General features: G+C 40.2%; 2 protein-coding genes across 2 annotated transcripts; one reads left to right on the top strand and one right to left on the bottom strand.

Moving 5' to 3' along the window:
• Nucleotides 1-4,899: 4,899 nt before the first annotated feature.
• On the bottom strand, nt 4,900-5,872 carry LOC109506266 (uncharacterized). Its single transcript, XM_019852792.3, has one exon. It carries the CDS (start codon nt 5,741-5,743, stop codon nt 5,096-5,098), a length of 648 nt encoding a protein of 215 aa, XP_019708351.2. The 5' UTR covers nt 5,744-5,872; the 3' UTR covers nt 4,900-5,095.
• A 5,042-nt stretch (nt 5,873-10,914) lies between these two features.
• LOC105051851 (cyclic nucleotide-gated ion channel 18) lies at nt 10,915-18,600 on the top strand. Its single transcript, XM_019852731.3, has 7 exons — nt 10,915-11,670; nt 13,286-13,498; nt 13,589-13,902; nt 15,187-15,298; nt 17,101-17,337; nt 17,538-18,320; nt 18,414-18,600. The coding sequence occupies exons 1-6, from the start codon at nt 11,191-11,193 to the stop codon at nt 18,315-18,317; spliced, it is 2,136 nt and encodes a 711-aa protein (XP_019708290.1). The 5' UTR covers nt 10,915-11,190; the 3' UTR covers nt 18,318-18,320; nt 18,414-18,600.
• Nucleotides 18,601-21,076: the final 2,476 nt, after the last annotated feature.

Genomic DNA, 21,076 nt, shown 5'->3' with positions numbered 1-21,076 from the left:
TATATACACTTAGTAAATTAATCATCAGTATCCCAATATATACCTTCAAGTAAATTGATATATCATTTTTCTAACATCATATTAATTAATACATACTATATGGTTAGGTGATACATACTTGTTAACTTCCTGATAAATACTATGAGTTTTTTTAATACACACATGGTAATGATCCAATACATATCTCCCAGTAAAAATCATATTTTGAAAACTGTATTGATTTACCTGGAGATGTATATTGAACTAATATTGAGTGTATATCAAAGAAGCATCGATATATATCAGAAAGTTGACAGATGGGTGTTATCTATTATGTTGTGTATACTGGTAAAATCATATTCTATAAACCATATATCAATTTTTTGAAAGTATGTATTAGGTTGCTAGATAACTAATTTGCTAAATATATATCACTGATCATATACTACATACTGGTGAACTTCATATTCTAAAAATTATGTACAATTTATTTATAGATATGTATTAACTTGTTCGTTTGTATCACTGGTCATATGGTATGTACTATAAAAGATATTTCTGAAAATGAGGAAGAAATAGAATGCTGCATCACTCTTTTTTAATTATGGGACTGATGACTACCTTAGTAGGCAAAATTTCTAAGAGTTTTAGACTTATAAATTAAGATTGGCATGAGAGAAAATATAATAAAATAGAAATTCCATTCCATTTTTTTTTTTAGTGCCCATCTCATATGTTTTTTTATTCTAATTTGTTTTAGAATCACACTAAGGGACCAACTACGTACCTAAAAAGGCTCCATGCCACTTCCCATGCGGCATGGAACTTGCCAAGAACAACGCCTCCCTTCCTTTTGCGGTAACAAACATGACAAATAGGTTGTTTATTAGATATCAAACTACCAAGTTTGCACTGACAGTTTAATAAAATCGCAAATCGAATAAGTTTAGAAGAGATTTTTGGAGAGATTTTCCTAGAGGAATTCTAGTTTAAGAGCTCTAGGTTTTTGGGAAAAAAAAAAAAAAAGAAATAGATTTGGTCTGCCTGAGCGTTTGTACTCTGGCTAAGTAGGTAGGGCTACGAGAAATTAGATGCGTCTTCCAAACCTTTGCCTAAGGCATGGAGTTTTTTTGTGCTTAATCCGAACCCAACAAAGAAGGCATCACCGACCATTCTTCGGGCCATCCTTGCAAGTACTGGAATTGTGGGTGGTGGAAGGAGGATGTGGCTCTCAACAACCTCCAATAAAATTTTGTTTAACTATGTTGCTATCTAATATCTCATATTTGGCCTATTGGTTGTGGGGCCATGATGAGTGAGCTATATTTGGAGATAGGGTTTGAAATTAATGCTTGGTTGCTCATTGAATTAATGCTGTAAACCCTATACTTCGTGGGCTGTGTGATGCTTAACATGCCAAGTTGGATGGCAGTATCCTCCCTTAAGCCGATCAAATCTGTTGAGACATGAGAAATTATATCCTATATCTCGTACACTACGTGGCTATGCAAACCATCAATCATAACCACTTATTTTCAATTCCCATAGTGGTGCATCGCGATGAGCATTTAATGAATACCATTCATAGAAATAAATGATTGTGATTGGTAACATGCATGATCACATGACATATATCATCTAGGATATAATTTCTTCTAAGATAGGTCCTCCATCTGCTAGCATCATTAAATACTATCATGCAAATTTGTTTCAAGGGTCCTGCTAGTACTGGGGTCCATGTTAAAAGTTATATATTGCATTGAATGTATTTCTAAAATTTCATTAGCGAATAGCTTAAATCTATGAAACTAGGTATTAGTTAACTGGAGCGAATGGGGATACAGTTCTCCACTCTAAAAGATGTAGCTACGAAACAAATAATAACCATCAATATGGGAGAAGGCAGTTTCCTTTGTCAAGAGAACTAGATCTTTTAATACTTGTTTATTATTATTCTATAAGTTCTTAAGTGCCTAACTAGGGTGGGGGATACCTGTCTTCTTCCTATAGTTAATTAGCTCATTGCTTATACCGTTGACCAGTCTCCAGTATGATCTATTCAATTAGTTGTTTTATTAGCTTCTCTGTTGAGTACTGGTCCAATAGAGTCGCAAATCCCTCCATGAATTATATTCTTTTGGGATCTAATGTTGGAACATCTCATCTCAGCAACCAGTGATTCATTCAAAAAGAAAAAAAAAACAAAACAAGAAGAAGAAGGAAATGAAACACACCCATGTACATGTGCACACGCACGAAGACCGAGGAGTAAAATAGAAAGGGATTTCGTGGAGTGAGGGTAAGCTAGCCACCAGTCTCTTAATCTAGAGTTTTTGATCACAGAGGGCAAGTAATATACTATTAGGTTGGATTTAGTCATCCGTGAAAAATGTAGGGTTTTGGGGGCTCTCAATCTCCCTCAATTATTAAAATTGTTTTCGTCAATGCCCTAAAGAGTGTGTTTCAGATTATAATTTAGACAAAGTGGATATAACCTTCCAAACAAGTCGTAACATCTCTGATACCAAACTGATTTGCTGCTGGTTATTCTTCATTTCAAGGGCGGGATTAAAACATCAAATCACAAAACGAGTAAGCGTCCAATCATGTAAAAGAAAACTATCCATTCTACACTTAAAGTTAAATTTCCAAGCAATGTATGAAATTTTGGTCCATAGCATGTCCCAGTATTATAAAACCATACTCCCATGAGCATTTCCGAAGGTGGAGACGTTACCTCGAATAACAATTAATGTTTTGTCTTCAGCAAGTGCCACACTTAGACGATGGATATTATATTATGCAAGGAAGTGCCCTCATAACGTGGAAATCTAAGGAAAATAAACAACAGCAGAACTGATGTGCAAAGGAGCAAGATTTTAGCTAGATAACCTTCTAAATTACTAGAGACTACTTCTTTGTTACGCTAGCATTGTTTTCTAACAATATCCAATCCAAGTTGTTTAATATGGTGGCAGGACAAGTAGAGGAAATTGTGGATTGGGAAAAGGCAGAGTCGATGTATATAGCTTACAGTCGAAGGGATTTGCGCTGCGGCACAAGCGAAGTAATAGAAGCCGTGCGTGATACGTGGTGGCGGTCGTAAGGGAAAAGTTGGAGCGAGTCGTGGAGTCGGGCATCGGGGGAGCCACCGTCGCCAAAAGTCAAGCTTATTAACCAAACAAATTGACAACTCCAGCATCATCATGGCTGTCATTTTCGGTGTTATAAACCCCACCTACCCCACTCCAGAAACAAAATGGGCTAAAAAGACCTATAGCGGATGCCGCCTAGTATCCTCTGGCACAACGGTTGTTCTTGGTATTCAGGAGTTAGGGATGTCCAGGCTATCATGGGTTGAGGGTGACTGTTCAGCCAACTTCCTATGCTACCACCTTTGCAAGATATAGTATGGTACCATGCTGGATATACGACATGCCATCTATCTTGAAGGTGACGGCTCTTCCCTAACATATCATATACCGCACTGAAAAGTTGCCGGATATGTTCTTGAGATAAATGAGAACCGAAATGGATGCATGGCAGCTATATACATGATGATATAGGACTCTATGATGCAAAATTTACACAGTAGAGGATTCGAACTTGACTGTCCGCTGCCACGATGAACCAAATTGCATTATATATAATACAAGATTCACATCCAAGTTGATTACTTCGATAATTTTTTCACACCTAACCTTCCGATAATTTTCTCAGACCACGGTATGCTTTAAAGGTGGATCACAAATTTATTACATGATAACTTCTTTTCAACCCTAGCAATATCTTTGAACTTTGTATTTGGGCATGGCATTCCCTCAACTCCTTCCTCCTCTTACTTTCTTGTTTATCATTCTATCTTGGTTCTATTTTTATTCTATTTATAATCTTTTCATTATCTTATGAAATATAAACAGTTCTTTTCTCTTTTTTTCCAAAGAAATAATTTTTACATTTTTATTAGGAAAACAAATAGAAGATATGCACCTTCTAGCATTTGCGAGTTATTTATTAACTAATATGGATGTTAAGCCAAATCTTTATGATGATTACAACTATTCATATATAATGCTTCTGTCAAGCACTATTATATATATGTATATGCATGTGCTTTTTGTCTTTGTACTAAAGATGTCATGTCCACATCATACATATGGATGGCTACCATCTCATCTTGGCCAGGACTATTTACCACATTATACCACTTTATAGCAAAATCTTGGCCACGGAGAACCTGGCGGTGGAAGGTTACGTTCGCTCCGATGAAGACATCAAACGGCTAGAATGTCATCCAATGAGCAGACATGTGCTTTAAATGCTTCTACCAGTTCCATTTCCTCCTCCAAACACCGACAAAGAGCGGTAATCGAACCATCCCATTCTGTGACCTCCGGAAAAAAACACAAGAAAGAATCTACATCTTGGCTTTTATGGGAGAAGACAAACAGTGGAACCTATGTCCATGTGACATCCAAGACCCAAAAATAAACCCATTTATAAAATTTATGCATGATTGATTCTCGAACGACGACAGAGTTTTTTTTTTTTTTCCCCCTTTTATATTAGACGTCGTGGCTCACCAAACACTGCACGGTCTTCCCATTGTTTACTATCTCACTTCAAACTATTCCACCTAAAGTAGTCAACGACGCCCACTATTCTAAGCCCTTATTCCACTCTTCCAGCTAAAGACCCGGATAAACTCACTCTCCGATGACTCCCAGTCTCCCATGGACCTTATTCCACCCATGCCAGTAAAAAAACAGGGATAAAAAAAAAAAAAAAATGCAGCACAATCGTATTACAAACACTTGTAGCATTTCGCGTGGCTGTAGGGTTGGTCTATGAACCAATCTCCTTGTGCCACGTCGGATGCAAAATGGGCTCTAGCTCAGGTGCATGTAAAGCCAGATCTAGTATCACACAATAAGGATTTGCCATATTTGAAGAGGCAATATTGTAGTGTACATGGTTACAGAAGAGAGAATTAAGGCGAAAAAAAGCAACATTAAGCATAGCAAAACAAATAATTAACGGGAGATTTACTCGATTATTAGCTTTGCTATCATTTTATTTATGTACTTATCTTGGACCAGAGCGAACCGGAGTGGGGTCAGGAAGTTGACCGGCTTTTGAGGAGGCCGTACTCGGCGGCGCGGTGGGTGATGGAACGGGGGATGGAGATGGTGGCTTCGGCGACGGAGCACGAGGTCTTGCAGGAGCCGTACAGATCCAAGAGCCCGAACCGGTCGGTGATCGCCGGCGCCGCTGACCTACGCCGCCGGGAGCTGGCGGCGGGCTCCCCACAGAGCTTGTCCAGCTCGGTCCCGGAGGGATCGTCCTTGGCGCACTCGGCGAGGGCGGCGGCGAAGGGGTCGTCGGTGGCGAGGTTGGCGAAGCGGGCGTCAGATCGCTTCTTTCGGGGCATGGAAGGGGGGGCGGATTTGGAGCGAAGCGGGGGAGGGAGTGGCAGGAGGAGGCGGCGGGGGTCGGTGGCTGAGTGGGAGTCGGGGGGGAGGGATTTGGGGATTTTGGGGACGCCGGGGAGGTGCTCCCAGGAGAAGGGGATGGTGGAGGAGGGGCGGAGGGGGGAAAAGATTCGGTGTGCGGGGGAAGGAGATGGGGAGGGGGAGGTGGAGGAGAAGGAAGAGGCAGAGCTGGAGGACGATCGCGTCCGGCGGCGGATTGGGCGGCTCTCCGGCGGAGATCCAGCCGCCGGATCTGTGGGAGTCTTGGGGGTTTGGACCGCCGTTTCCATCATAGCTCGCTCGATCTCGGACGCGGGGGGCGGAAGGGAGGGGTTAGTGGGGGAGAAACACAGAGATCTTGTACTCTTCTGTTACGTGGAGAAGGGTATTATTAGTACCCTCCTTTCGCTCGCTTAAGTGAGGAAGTGGGGGGTTTTATACGGAGAGAGGGTGGAGGGCGCGCGAGGGACGGTGGTTGTATCTTTCGCGCGAAAGGACGATTTCCCATCCTTCGCGCGAATCTACCGTTGGATCGCGCAATGGTCGATCAAGAAGCGGATGAAGCAGGGAGTACGGAGGCTTTAAGAGCCGTGCAGGGAGTGATCTAATGGTCAATGTCGTGGAAGAAGATCAATCATTCGTTAGCACGAAAGATACAACCCGAACACGTACCATTGCTATGCCCCAGTTGGGGGCGGTAATGGCCGTAGATGTGCGAGTGAGACTCTCAAAGCACGGAACTAAGATGGCTTGTCTTGGGAAGTGTAGACGGGAGATTGAAGACAGAGACAACACCGTCGCCCCCACTGTAATTATGGTAGAAAGATAACATGATAAGAATTTTCATCAATGCAAAGGAGAAGGGATGTTAGGGTGACCAATTTATGGCACTCAGAAGATCTGCATATTGAATAATATTTTTCACTTGAAGATTTTGTTGGTGTCATGATTGCAAAAAATAATGGATAACGACCTCCTTGGAGGCAAAAAAAAATAAAAAAAATAAAAAAATTGTGGGGGCTGGGTGGAGGGTGGGCACAGGGTTTAACCAACAATCAAATATTATGAAATCTAAAATTATCAATAATACCATCATTTCTACTAAGTTTCAAATATACTGAAAATGTGATGATGCTACTCCTGAATGTACTCGTGGTTATGCATTGCAAGGATGGTCCTAAAAGAAGATGGAGATATAAGCTATTGTTTCGATTGATAATGAGCAATTGAGAGCGATGTCCAATAATACTGACGTTTTTGATGTCAAAGAGCTCAAAGATTCATGACAGACCTAGAGGTAGGTTTGAATCCTTTGCGGTGCTGTTAGCAAGTTCTTGAGGGAGAAGATATTCTTCAAGAACTTGTTGCTAAGTGGAACCTTGAGAAAGGTTTCTATTTGTTGCTGACATGGCTTAGATCACTAACTTCCATTTTGACTTTGACTACGGTATGCTACATAGTTTGGACATTAGGGCTTTAGATGGTTGCAAGCTAAGTGCTTACACTTGAAGCCCAGTGATCAAATTGTCCTAATCATTGAAACGATCAACATTAATATTTTGTGGATGCGATTGCCAGCTTTATCTTGGAAACACTAGGATAAGATGGCTGCGATGAACATAGCATCTATCACTGGACTTCCTCTACAAGTTGATCTCTGCACCGAGCATCTAGCTATGTATTGAGCCTGTTGGGTGGATGTCTGGTCAGGACACCACCTCTTAAGATCCTTTCAGTACCACACGATGCAGCAGGAAGAAAGAAGAAATAAAATAAAAAAAAAACAATCAAAATACGTGGATCAGCCACAAAAGAACTCGCCTCCACGGGACATGCAAACTTCACTATGAAAAAGAAATTTTACAAGAGGAGACCTCACCCTCAACCCTTGTACACCCAATTCTTTCTCATTAGAAGTTCCTTCACAAAAGCTCTCTCTCTCTTGGAAGACCCCCTGAACCCCTGAAGTGCCTGGCGACCGCTGTCCAAGAGCCCTGCTCCTTCTCTCATAGCAACGCTTCCGCCTCTCTCTTCTCTCTTGGTTCCGTACGGCTCGTACGGCGTGAAAAAATCGAACCACTGCCTCTATTGTTAACGATCAGCTCTATTTAAAGGGCTTAAAACTTGATTAGAGATGGATTAGGAGTCCTAAACAAAGCCAGATAACCCTGGACCGTCGGATCAAGACCGGGACGTCTCTGGGCCCTCCGATCGCGCTCCGATCCATGGAATAGTGCCGTGGAAACTCCCACGCGGTCCACAGGCCAGCCGTGGACCGCTCGGTCCACGGTGGACCGGGGCAAAGGGCCAGCAGGCCGCCTGGGCCGGCCCACGCGCATGGGCCCGCGCGGGGCTGGGCCGCCCGCTCGCCTGGGTCGGACGTTCGGCGCGCCGCCGCCTGCGGCTGCTCCGCTGCTGCCCGCTACCGGCCGTCGGCGGTCCTCCGTCGTCTCGGATCTCGTGCCGACTTCAAAAGCTCGTATCTCTTCCATCCGAGCTCCGTTTCGGGTGATCTTGATCTCGTTGGACTCCATTTTTCGCCGCAAACCTCGCAGTGGGCTCAATGTGGACTGAATCTCAAGATGTCAAATCCTAATAGAGTCTATCATGCTGATAAATTTTGTTGGGGTGTCTGTGAAGCCAGACCTCTCTAGTTTATTGGTAACAGGCACCCAATTGGTTCTCTAGATGATGCAGTAGGATAGCATTTTATTTATGAAAGCATGGGGGTTGTTTGTTTTGGCCAAGGCTACATCAATTACCACGACCGTGAGCACTATTCTCACCCAAAGGGACAGCTAGGGAAGTGAACACACCTTACAACATCAATAGATACAATAAATGCTAGAGGCCCTTATTTTGGAGTGTTAACTACACTTGGTGACCGGTCACAAGAAATTATTAGACAGATTTAGCCTATAATAAATACTATATGTAGACTAAGTCAAATGAAAAAGATATCGTAGCAACTGCAATCGCCTTAATACATCTGTTTAATCACCTTAACCACATAGCAGAAGAGGAGTCTTAGGTATCAATAGAGAGGTAAGATCCAGAGAAAGAGCGAAATAGAGGGAGAGAGAGCAAGGGGTATTGGTGGTGGTCATCTTCAGGCATCAGAGGGTCAAAAAGTCTTGATTGGTATCAAAGGGCTTGGCAGGTGTCAAAGGGGTCTCAGGGGGTCAAAGGGCTTAAGGATCAGGAGAGGTTGCAAAGTTAAGATCAGGAAGAGAGACTGAGTGAATATAGGATTTATTTTTTTCTCATTTTTTATTATTTAATTTGGTGGAAAGATCAGATGACATGGTAGGATATTATTGTCCCGATCTACTAATAAATAAAGCCACTTATTTATCTACCTGCACGTTTTGTAGCTGACTGAGGGATTTTATATTACTACCAATAGAAAGAGCCACCCATTTTACCCCCCCCAAAAAAAAAGGTTTTATAATTGGGGACATAAAATAAATTTTCCGAGCATTGTTTCTGAAAGAATTGCCAACAACCAGATCCAGGAGGATCATGCCTCTAGAGTCACAAGCCAAATAGTTGGCATACAGGTTGGCACAATTTGCCTCCACTAAATGTCATTCGAGTGCAGTGTAGCACAGTTTTAAGCAAATAGGTCCTAAAAATTTCTTGCACATTATCCATCGAAAAAAGGATAAAAAATATTGTTCATGTGAATTAGTTAAATTTGATATTTGCGTTCCCAAATACTTCTTGCTGTAGCTTCCACTGTTAGCTTTTAGAGGGACGTCGAGGAAGTGCAGCCACTATGAAGGGAAAATATTTTTGAATTTGACGTTGTATTTATTAAAATTAATTTTCAATGATGTGGGGGACAAATACGATAGAGATTAGATGAATATTTAATGTATAGTTTGATAATTAACGTTTAATTTTGATCACCGCCTCTAAAGGCTTGGCCGCCAAATCCAGGAGTTCATTTGAGACGGGCCTATGTGCCACTATAAGTTTTGGCTTGGCCAACTACTTGGATCCATCACACTTCGGAGATCTTGTGCTCTGGCTTTTAATCGATTGGATGTCTGATAGGTGACAGATCTATTTACTAGCTCTAAGTTTAAGTTGCGCAGCCATATGATCATATCAAAATAATATTATTGCACTTCCATGCCTAATTATCTAGTAACAGAGGGTTACATAAATTTAAGTTGTCGGAAGATAAAATGATTAACTTAAGGCATAATTAAACTACCATCCTACCCCAATCCATTGTTGTTGTGTAAGGGATAATTAAGGCTGCCGACAAAATTAGTCCAAAGATTGACTGTATATAGAAAGGGAAGGTAGTGGATGCATATAATATTTATTGTAATAAGTTGACAGCATGATGCAAGCTGGCGAATAAATTTTTCTCCAAAATGGGACCACCAGAGATGAAGGTGATAGTATGCTTTTAGGGTTGAACAGGATAAATGGTGATGCCAGAGCTAACAACGCGAGGATTATATCAGAATTAGGTCTTGAATACTTGTCAAGACACCGACTTCATTTGAGATGATTGTGAAAAAATGAGTCGTCGCCACTCATTCGTGGCAAATAGCTGGAAAATAACATTAATTTGCGGCAAGTAATTTGAAACAGGCTATAAATAAAGATATGGAAGGATCTTTTAGTTGCGGAGCATCATCCCCATATAATTGGCACCTCTTACAAAATGATTTTTAGATTACTGTCCGTTGAATCTAGCCAAGTGAGTAAATATTGATTCTATAATTTTTTCATAAAAATATTAATTTTTATTTAAGTTGAATTTTGATAGAGAGCCAACTTAGAGTATTGCTGTGGAGCCTCTGCATCTCCTGGTCTATCCGGGCATGAGAGATTGATGTAATACACAAAGAATTGGTAGCTTTTCTTCAATATCAATATTAGTATTTTGCAATAATCATAGCATCTTTTCCTTAGGTTAAAAATATTTAAGCAACATTACTATCCTAACACTACTATCCGAATATTCTCAAGTGGGGTTTGAGGTCCTATGGTCACGTCCATGGAGGTAGATACACCAGATCATCTCCCTTTAACTCTTATTTTTTTCAAAAAAAAAATATTTACCTAAGTGGGTTAAGAGCCTGTCTATATGGAGCTGAGCTATACATCATGAAAAGTTATTCAATTGGGCCTCAATCAACAGTGTATTAACTCCAAAATCTAAATTTTCTCATTTGATCCTATATAAGATTACAATGTACGCCACCAATCACAGCCAACCATTTATCTAGTATGCATTGAGATTCGTACTTGATGAATGCGATGGGATCCATAAGAACGAGCTGCTGTGATTCACGGCATAGGTATAATTTCTCCATCAGCCGGGAAAAAATCCAATATCCCAGGAGACCAAGAACGTATCTCGGTACGTAGACCCCTCCATTCGCGTGACCCCACTATAGCCGTTACATCCCAACCTCTTAGTTCGTTATTTGTCGGAAACGACCTCGGCAAAAGAAGTAGACGTCTATCCGACGAACGTGGAACCCTCCCTGTGTTCGAGAGAGAGAGCAATGAGGAGTCCTCCTGCTCTTCCACTCCCTCCGGAAATCGCTGCGTCTCTCGCGGCTCCCCGCGAGCCCTCCAACCATCCAAGGCCGAGCCCCAACCCCAGCCACCGATTCCCATTCCAACCCCCCTCCTTGATCTCCTTCGTCGCCCCTCCTCCCATGGCCGCCGCCGCCACCGTCTACGCATCCTCCCATCTCCGGCGTGGACGATGAGCGCCTTCGGCCCCGCCGTCTCCCGGCTTCTCCTCGCCTTTCGCCGGCCGCCTCTTCCATTCCACCGCCCCCCGCTGCCCCCCGTCCCCGTCCGCTTCCACCGCCACAAACCATGGCAGCCCCGGCGCATCCTCGACCCCGGTGGCGACGTCGTCCTCAGGTGGAACCGCGTCTTCCTCATCTCCTGCCTCATCGCCCTCTTCATTGATCCCCTCTACTTCTACCTCCTCTACATCGGCGGACCCATCTGCGTCCAGATCGACCCCTTCATCCGCGGCAGCGTCACCATCTTCCGCACCATCGCCGACCTCTTCTACCTCGCCCATCTCATCCTCAAGTTCCGCATCGCCTTCATTGCCCCCAGCTCCCGCGTCTTCGGCCGCGGCGAGCTTGTTACCGACCCTGACCAGATCGCCATGCGCTACCTCAAGGGTGATTTCATCATCGATCTTGCCGCCACCCTCCCAATCCCGCAGGCAAGCCAATTAAAAAAAAAAAAAAATTCCCAGTCTGCTTATTTGATACCTTTTCTCCTTTCCGCCATTCTTGATGGACTCTTTTCGTGATCTCATAATTGCAATAAAAAAAAAATTCTTTCTTTGATAAAGCAAAATTTAATTTTCTTTGTGTGTGTGCGTGTGTGTGTTTGCGCGATGAAATCTCTTTTTCACTGTCGAATACCTATAAAAAATTCGATACCCTTCTCTGACTTGAATTTGTAAACCAAATAATGTCTAGCTGAAACGTTACATGCTATTTACTCGATCTGGCTTTCACACTTTTATGTGATAAACTCGATGAGCAACTCATGAATGGGTTGGTTTTCCAACAAATTGAAGATCGTGTTCTTTTATGCATGAGACGATTATTTTAGATGGTTAATTGCATCTTGTTGAAACTAGAGGTGCATATACTTGAAAGAATCCAATTCAAGTTCTGCTAATGGTTTGTAGATATAATTAGTTTTGGTAGAGAAAAGGATGTGGTTAGTTATTATTTAGATTGTGCGTACTATGGGCATTGTCTGGATTTAAAATCTCAGTCGACCCATTAATCTCTACAGGCCAACAGCTATATAATAGAATAAGGATTACTATCAAGTATTTACCCCATAAAAGATTCCTTTGGTTGCCTAAAAAGCATGTTGAAGCTGGTAATCGGATGTGTGGATCCTTCTTCATCATGGATTATTAGTATGTCATTTAAAAATTAGAGTCATAGGGGGCCTGGCTCCCAAAGGGTGGTGGAGCTGTTTCGAAGGTGCATGTGTGGATTCGTCAAGAAGGTAATATGCCATTAAATAAAAAAGAAATAGGTTCAAGAGGTACTAGAGAAGATCAATAATGACACTGTTTAAGTAATGCAGCTAATAGCTTGACAAACACTCTGTAGTTGGGCATAATGCAGTCTGGATCATCAAATCACAGCAATGAACACTTTGTGACAATAGACCTACAGTTCGAATTCATTGAAAGTATCTGAATTATTTTGTAAGGGATTGATGATTAAATTTTAGCCATAATTCTAAATAAGCTATAGTCGGTTGGGCAGTCTAATAGCTCTATTCCTAAGTTTGGAAAGTTTGTGTTCATTTTAAGATGGAGGAGTTGCAAAGTTTTCAACTCTACCCATTTGATGGAGGCAATGTAGTAATCTATGAAGAGTTATTTGAAAGAACAGGGACTAGAGGCTGGCAGTTAACGAGCGTCAAGTGCACTCCCAAGTTATGCTATACTTGCCCTGTTGCTGGATGGTGCAGTAAAAGCCTATTGACTACACCAGAGATGACCATGGCAAGAGTTCATATTTTGGTTTTACAATCATATCCTTCTTTTTCCTTTTTTCTTTTCCATCTAAATTCCATCTGTCTTCATTTACATGATCATGTATTTCCAGCATTCAGGCCTCTATATGATATATTCCTTGCCTGTCATATATATGTCCTAATTATGTTGGAGAATATATGCATGGTATATGCTTCAAGATTGCTTAGCTTGCTTGGATATTTTGTTTCTTTTGATTGATGGCATTAGTCGGTCAGATGCTGTACACCTATCAGAATTTTAACTGTGTTTCTTTTCTTTGTTGCAGATATTAATCTGGTTTGTGATACCGGCAGTGAGCAGCTCAACAGCTAATCACACTAACCATACTCTTTCCTTGATTGTCCTGCTCCAGTATATTCCAAGGTTGTTCCTCATTTTCCCTTTGAATGCGAGGATCGTCAAGGCAACTGGAGTACTTGCAAAGACTGCATGGACTGGAGCTGCATATAATCTCCTTCTCTATATGCTAGCTAGTCATGTATGTTTGTTCCTGCAGATTCTTAGTCATCAAGAATCAGAAAATATCATATCGAACAAGAAATTCTGACTTTTTTTATGTTATATACAGGGATTAGGAGCTTTATGGTATCTGTTATCCATTGAGCGTCAGTACACCTGTTGGATAACTGAGTGTGGAAAAGAGAATGGCACCAACAATGCAGTGACATGCATTCCTAGTTTTTTGGACTGTAGCACTGTGGATTTACCTGAACGAAAAGCCTGGCTTAACACCACCCTTGTGCGAGCTAATTGTGATGCCACTAGTGGCAAGACCGAGTTCAACTTTGGCATCTTTGCAGGTGCCTTGACTAACGATGTTGTCGCAGGGACCTTCCTTGACAAGTACCTGTATTGTCTTTGGTGGGGTTTGAAAAACTTGAGGTAAAACTTCTGCATACAGGATCTCAGTTCTAATTGCTACATTTTCTTTGAGTGTATCATATTGGTAACTTGCATTACCCCCATTTTTTTTAATTTTTTTTCTCCTCCATTTTCATGTAATGAAATTTCTGGGGGATCCTTGAAAGTGGTGATGGATCTTTTATTCTTCTGTCTGATGAAGAGATTAGCTAGATTGAGGTAGAGAGAATGGGATAGAAAATGGGAAGAAACAGTTAAATAGAATCAATTATGGATTCTTTGAGATAAAATAAAATGTCTATATGTTGAACTATAATCTGTGATTAATCATCATGCATGATTCATATTAATTGCATCATAATGAATCTATTACAGTTCCCTATTTCTGATTTTTTTGCCCACTTATTGCATGGAAACCTTGTGACTTTGTATACATATTTAAAATAGAATTATATATTCCATTATGACTTCCATAATGACAACAAATGATGACTTAGAGCAACTTTTTCTACTTCTGACTTGGCCGTGTAGGCTAAACTTTTTTACTTTGGATAAGGCACCCATTGCTGTAGTGCTATGATCTTTTTCAACAAAAGAAGTGGCACTTTTTGTTGCTGTTGTTTTATTTCTGTTGATTCTTGACTTTGTTGTCCTTTGTGGAGGAAATGTATGATTGCTCTCTGTCCTTTGCCTCCTAAGCTCATGTTCTAGGTTTCTTACAACAACCTTTTTATAGGGCATCATGACCTACTCTAAGATCCTTGATAACCATATAGACATTTTGCATTTCTTGATCTTTGGAAGTTGAGTGGTTGTTAACCAATGAGTCATTTTTGCCTCATTAAATTTCAACAGCTAATTCCTTTGTGGCTATCTGGTTGTCTTTGAGGTTTCATAGAGCAGATGATCATGAAGACTGTTTTCTTCTGCAAAACAGTTTCATTGAAAACTATTTTTTCAGGTTTTATGACCTACCAGTTTTTATGGAAAGTAACCAAACAAATGTTCTTGTCATACTTAATTTGAAATCTATTGTAAATCTGTTTTACTAAAACCTGACAACAGAGTACCCCCTCAATGTTCACTTTGCTGAAAAGTGTTTTTTCTTCTAGCAATAATTGACTGTCACATGAGTTCATCATGTGCATGAGCAATATTCTTTTTTATTATATAGTGATAAGGATTAGTAGGACTAAGTAATGATAGATTGCACGTATGAAGCATAAAGTTCTGTCACATGATATCTGACTATTAAGAATCTTGTAGTTGGAAGGCTCATTTGGTGCTTTGTTTGCTGCCACTCAGTTCATATGGACAGGACTTGGCGACAAGCACTTATGTAGGAGAAACGTCATTTGCGATCCTTATATGTATTGTGGGTCTTGTTCTATTTTCACATCTAATTGGAAACATGCAGGTAATATTTGTTGTCCTCTGCAACTTTATCTATTTTCTCTTTTCAAGCTACCCTTGTTTATCTATTCTCTCTTCTCAAGCTAGAATTTTCCTGTGCCTCTATAACTTCAACATTATTGCTTGACATATGGATATACGGATGAAATGTATTGAAAGATGTGCTAGTATTTTCGTTAAACATGTTGTGAATTATAAAATAACATGAATTTTGACAAACAGGAAATGTAAACAAACTTTTCTTAACATGGATATCCCTTATTTGTAGTTTATTGCATTTTTAATTTGGGCATTGTTCTTGAACCATCTGTATTGCTTTAGTGCAACTCCACAACTAGGGCAATGACCATTTTATGCCTTGAATCCGGAACGAACCTCCTTTGGAGCTTTTGCATGTCTTGATTACAGCAGCACACCCAAGACACAGTAAAGTGGTTTTTCTGGCCTCTTCTCAGTGGCTTGTCCTTTTGAAGCAAATGGATGCTTCTGCTAACGCCCTTCTTGCTGAGTTATCAAGGAGATGGATCGCCTTTGTGCATACCTTCTAGTCATGAAGATAGTGGACAGCCAGACATGTATTGTTATGTCAGATCAATTATTGTGGAAAGAACCGAAAATTTTTAGGCAGAATGTTAGAGGAATTGATGACATGCTCCATTAACATGTTAATATATTAGTATTGAGTATTGACAGATAGAAGAAAGTCACCTTCATGCGAAAAATGTATAGGTCAATGGTGATCCCAGTATGATAACACATTGGATCAACAGTGAGGGCGCCTCTTGTCATCCATTTCTGCTAGAAAGTCGTCAGGTAAGGCTTACTAGGGTGGTGCTTAAGACTTCTAATGTATTAGAGTGGGGAACCACGTGGCATTGCCAACATATCCTGTGTGAGAGATGAAGTTGCTTTTTGGGACAAATGGGACAGCTGATGTAACAAACACAAGGCAGCAATAACAGTGGTGATAATGATAATGATTATGGTAGTAGAAAGGTAAGAAGGGAGAAGGGAAGGAAAAAGTGAAGAGGATAAGAATGAGATGAACTTGATACTGCTTATCTGTGTACTTAATCTGTCTGTTAAAATATGGTGTTCAATCATCAGATTTATGATGAAAAATATTTTGCGAATGTTATTCTTCCACAGCAGATTATCAAAAAGGTTGATTGGAGTTTACTGAAGGAACCAACAGTAGTCTTGCTACCATAAATGTTCGCAAACTTTATGGATAAATGAACTTGTGCTTGCTGTATCACGTTAGCAATACATTCCAGGACTAAGAATAAAATCAAGGAGAAAATGTGTGGAAGGTCCCATACTTTTTGGCTTAGAGATATTGCTAATTTATGTATCAGAAGGACCCAAGGTCTGCAAATCAGTTGGCCAGTGGGCTTGCTCTAGCATTTGGTACATTTGCCCATGTATGGCCTTGTTAATCTCACTTTTTTCCTCGCATGCTTATTTACTGAAAGGAAACTCTAGATTCGTATTGCTCATTGATCACCGTTACATCTATCATGTTATCATTCTTGTGGTTGTTTTATCACAATCTTGTTTATGCTTATGTAATTTTTGTTAAAATCTTCCAATATCATTTTTTGCTATTTGTCTAACCTCCTTGCATGATGTTCAATAAGTGTGTCATAATAATGGGAATGCAATGTTCTGGTACTTAAACACAATTCTATTTTTAAGTAATATTTTTTTGTCGAAGTCCCTTGACCAAAAAAAGCCGCTTGCTCACTCATAATTTCAGCTTAATTATCATGCTATACTGTATCGATAGTTTCCCTCTCTTTCCAGACCTACTTGCAATCAATTACTGTGAGACTCGAAGAATGGAGAGTCAAACGAAGAGATATCGAGGAGTGGATGAGGCATCGCCAACTGCCACCAGATTTGCAAGAAAGAGTTCAGCGGTTCGTTCAGTATAAGTGGCTTGCCACTAGAGGTGTAGATGAAGAATCCATTTTGCGTTCTTTACCTTTGGACATTCGTCGAGAAATTCAGCGTCACTTATGTCTTGCCCTTGTTCGCCGTGTGAGTATACCATTCTTACCTTCTTTTTCTTTCTAGTTTTGGTGCAGTGCAGATGTCTTAGGTGACCCCATTCTCTCATAGCTTTGTTAGTTCACTGCAGAATATAAAACAAAAGGTTGTCACAAGTTATCCTCTGGTGTTGCATTTCTCTATTCAATTCTTCGATGTTTACGTTTCCATTTCTTACCCACTTTTGGCAGGTCCCATTCTTCGCACAAATGGACGATCAACTATTGGATGCCATATGCGAACGCTTGGTCTCATCCCTAAGCACCAAAGATACCTATATTGTTCGGGAAGGTGACCCAGTCAACGAAATGCTCTTCATCATCAGAGGCAACCTAGAAAGCTCCACCACTAATGGTGGTAGGTCTGGATTCTTCAACTCCATAAACCTTAGACCAGGGGATTTCTGTGGGGAGGAGTTACTGACATGGGCCTTAATGCCAAGCCCAAGTGTCAACCTGCCATCATCCACTAGAACTGTCCGGTCCCTCACTGAGGTTGAGGCATTTGCTCTCCGAGCTGAAGATCTAAAATTCGTGGCCAACCAGTTCAAGCGTCTTCATAGCAAGAAGCTTCAGCATGCTTTCAGGTTCTACTCGCACCAATGGAGGACTTGGGGAGCTTGCTTCATACAAGCAGCATGGAGACGGTACAAAAAGAGAAAACTGGCAAAGGAGCTGGCCACACAAGAAAGCCTCTACTACATGCAAGTGATGGATGATGAAGGGCCGGCCAGTGAGCATGAGGGAGCTCCTCTGATTGCGGATGGTGGTGGAGGCTCATTAGTGGAAACTGATAACGGGAACATGAATCAACATCTAGGTGCAACAATATTAGCTACAAAGTTTGCGAAGAACACAAAGAGAGGAGCAAATGAGAAGATCCATCAGCATAGACCTGTTGAAGTGGAGATGCCAAAGCTCATGAAGCCAGCGGAGCCTGATTTCTCTCTGAGCAATGAGGATGATATTTGAAAGGTACATCATGTTGTGATGTGAAAAGTGTCAGAGGAACTAGTTAGGATTTTTTGTGTAATTGTAGTAACACTCTCAATGCTTGACTCTTAACAGTAGCAACTTTCAAGCTCTTGTACCTTTATCAAGTCAACTGGCTGGCATCTCTGCTGCAGGCTAGTCAAAGAGCTTGTAACTTGTTTATTCTAGCAATAGATTTTGGGCAGGCTTCTGATTTTAAGCATCTCAGGAGATCAATCCACATCTTGTATTCCTTCAATCTTCCTCTCTCTTTTTCTGGCTTTGCATCTTTCGGACTTTACTCCAGCATTAACACGATTAAATCTCACTTGTAACTTCCTGTTTGGTGGCATTTGGAAAGAGTATAAAAATAGCATGAATAAGGAAACCTATGTCACGTGGCATAGCAATACTTGTATTTATGCAGACTAGCAGCCCCGCGCTACGCAGCGGACTTAATCAAAATATAAAAAAAAAAAAAATAATTATAAAAAAATTTAATCAAAATATGCATGATATAGAATATTGTTTGGGAAACTTACAAAATGGTCAATTCTTTTCAAAACTCTTTTTTTTTTTTATACTGAAAATCAAAAATAAACATTATATTTTTATGTTATAAACTTGCATATATATCATAATTAAATAAAATAATTATTATGACGAAGAAAATAAATTTTTAAAGTTAAGTTACTGGGATGTATTTTTTTCTTCGATGGTGATACTGTTTCATCCCTATATAATGAAAAAAAGTTAGTTTTTTTTAAAAAAATAAATATATGATAAAATATTTATCGTAAGAATTCAATACCGAATTGCAAGAAGTGATATTTTCACATAAGTGATCCACTGAAAAATTTCTAATGGAGTTGTGATCAGTACTTCTTTCGGAACTTATTATTTATAATCGGTGGAATAAGACCTAATTTAGTGGTAATCTCTTGTATCAAAATCTTTGACAAAATTTTAATTAAATCCATACCTATAGATCATAAAATTAATACTTTAATAAAGAATCATATATTCTTTAAAAAAATAATTTTCATTTTACATGGTAAAAGAAAAGCATAAATATATGTATTTAAATATTTTTTGATATTTATAAATAATAATTTAAATTTTAAAATATAAATAAATAAATTAATTATTATTTTTAAGATTCTAATCATAATCTATATCCAGATACCAATTTCAGAACAACAAACACAATAATTCTTTTTTTAAAAAGAAAACTAAATTATTATTATCAATACTTGAAAATAACAATGAATTTAATTATAAATTTATTTATAAGCATAATTTGTGAAGTAGCAAAATATAATTTTTTTAATTAGAAGGTTTTTTTTTTGAAATTATAGGGAATCAATGGATTGCTTCACGAAAACAATAAGTAGATAGGATTTTTTGTAAAAATGATTTTTTTAAAAACCTCCATCTAGAAGTTTTCATTTATTCTTAATCCCATCTCGTCCGCTCCCCACTCGCTCACCCCTTTCTACCTCCTCGCTCAGCTATCGCTCTCTCCTTGTTTAACTCTCTTCTTTTTCAGAGTCTTTTTTCTCGAAGCATAAAGCATCAGAGTCTTCTTCCCCAGAGTGGAGGTCACCAAAGCATAATGCTAGCGATGACAGATAAGCCATCCTCTCCCCCTTCCTCTCCTTTTTTTTTTTTCCATTTCGCCTCTCATTTACATACATTCGTTCTTCTTTTTTTTTTTTTTCTGGATTTATCTCCTTGTTTCTCCTTTTTTTTCTCTTCTAGTCTTCTCCCATTCTTGCTTCAACACCGACAACTCCCCATTTTCTCTTACTCCGATCTTCTCCTGCCCATGCTCCGGTGGGAGCTAGGGTTAGGGTTTAGGGTTTGGCTTAAGATTAGGATTTGGATTTAGGTTAGGATTAGGATTTCTGTTTCAATCCATCACGGCTTTGTGCTCTCCTCCCTTACTTCTTACCTGAATCTTCTGCCATCCATGCTTGGGATTGCGCTTTAGGGTTTGGGTTTAGGTTAGGGATTGAATTTCTGTTCGGATGCATCAGATCTTTTTCCTCTACTATTTCCTCTTCTTACCCTCAGTCGAATCTTCTACCGTCGATGCTCCGATGGGAGCTAGGGTTACGATTTTCGGTTCGGTAGGGTTTGGGTTAGGATTAAGGGTTAGGGTTAGGGTTTGCATTTACGGTTTGGGTTTAGATTTTTTGTCTTCTATTTTTCTCTTCTTCCTCTCAGCCGAATCTTCTAATGTCGATGCTCCGATGGGAGCTAGGATTACGATTTTGGTTCGATAGGGTTTAGGGGTTTGAGTTAGGGTTAAGGTTTGTAGTTACGGTTTGGGTTACCATTTTGGTTCGCTAGGGTTAGATCAAGCCCACGTTCGAAATAAGTCCAGAACCAAGTCCAATACCCACAGGCCTAAATCCAGGCCCAAAAGCCTAAACCCACCCTCAAGTTAACCATATCCAGGCGCAAGCCCAAGACCATAGGTTGTGATCCAAAACCCTAGAACATAGGCCCAAAAATCTAAACCCAGATCGAAAGGCCTAAGCTCAGGCCTAAGTCCAATACCCATGATCTACAACCCATGGACTTAAGCCCAGACCAAAAATCCTAAACGCAGATCCAAAGACCTAATCCCAAGCCCAAGTCCAATACCCATGACCTGCAATCCATGGGCCTGAGCCCAAGTCTAAAAATCGAAACCCAGGCTCAAGATAACCATATCCAGGCCTAAGCCCAATACCATGGGATGTGATCCAAAG

The sequence above is a fragment of the Elaeis guineensis genome, chromosome 9 (genome assembly GCF_000442705.2).
Source record: "Elaeis guineensis isolate ETL-2024a chromosome 9, EG11, whole genome shotgun sequence".
In the NCBI taxonomy this organism is placed as follows: domain Eukaryota; kingdom Viridiplantae; phylum Streptophyta; class Magnoliopsida; order Arecales; family Arecaceae; genus Elaeis; species Elaeis guineensis.
Note: the sequence above shows the minus strand (reverse complement) of the source record. Positions and strands in the feature narration are given on the sequence as shown.

Excerpts from the sequence above, each read along its gene's own strand:
- LOC109506266 (XM_019852792.3), bottom strand. The coding sequence starts at position 5,743 with ATGATGGAAACGGCGGTCCAAACCCCCAAGACTCCCACAGATCCGGCG.
- LOC105051851 (XM_019852731.3), top strand. The coding sequence starts at position 11,191 with ATGAGCGCCTTCGGCCCCGCCGTCTCCCGGCTTCTCCTCGCCTTTCGC. Across the intron at positions 15,299-17,100 it reads ATCTAATTGGAAACATGCAG|ACCTACTTGCAATCAATTAC; the intron begins GTAATATTTGTT and ends CTCTCTTTCCAG. Across the intron at positions 17,338-17,537 it reads GTCTTGCCCTTGTTCGCCGT|GTCCCATTCTTCGCACAAAT; the intron begins GTGAGTATACCA and ends CACTTTTGGCAG.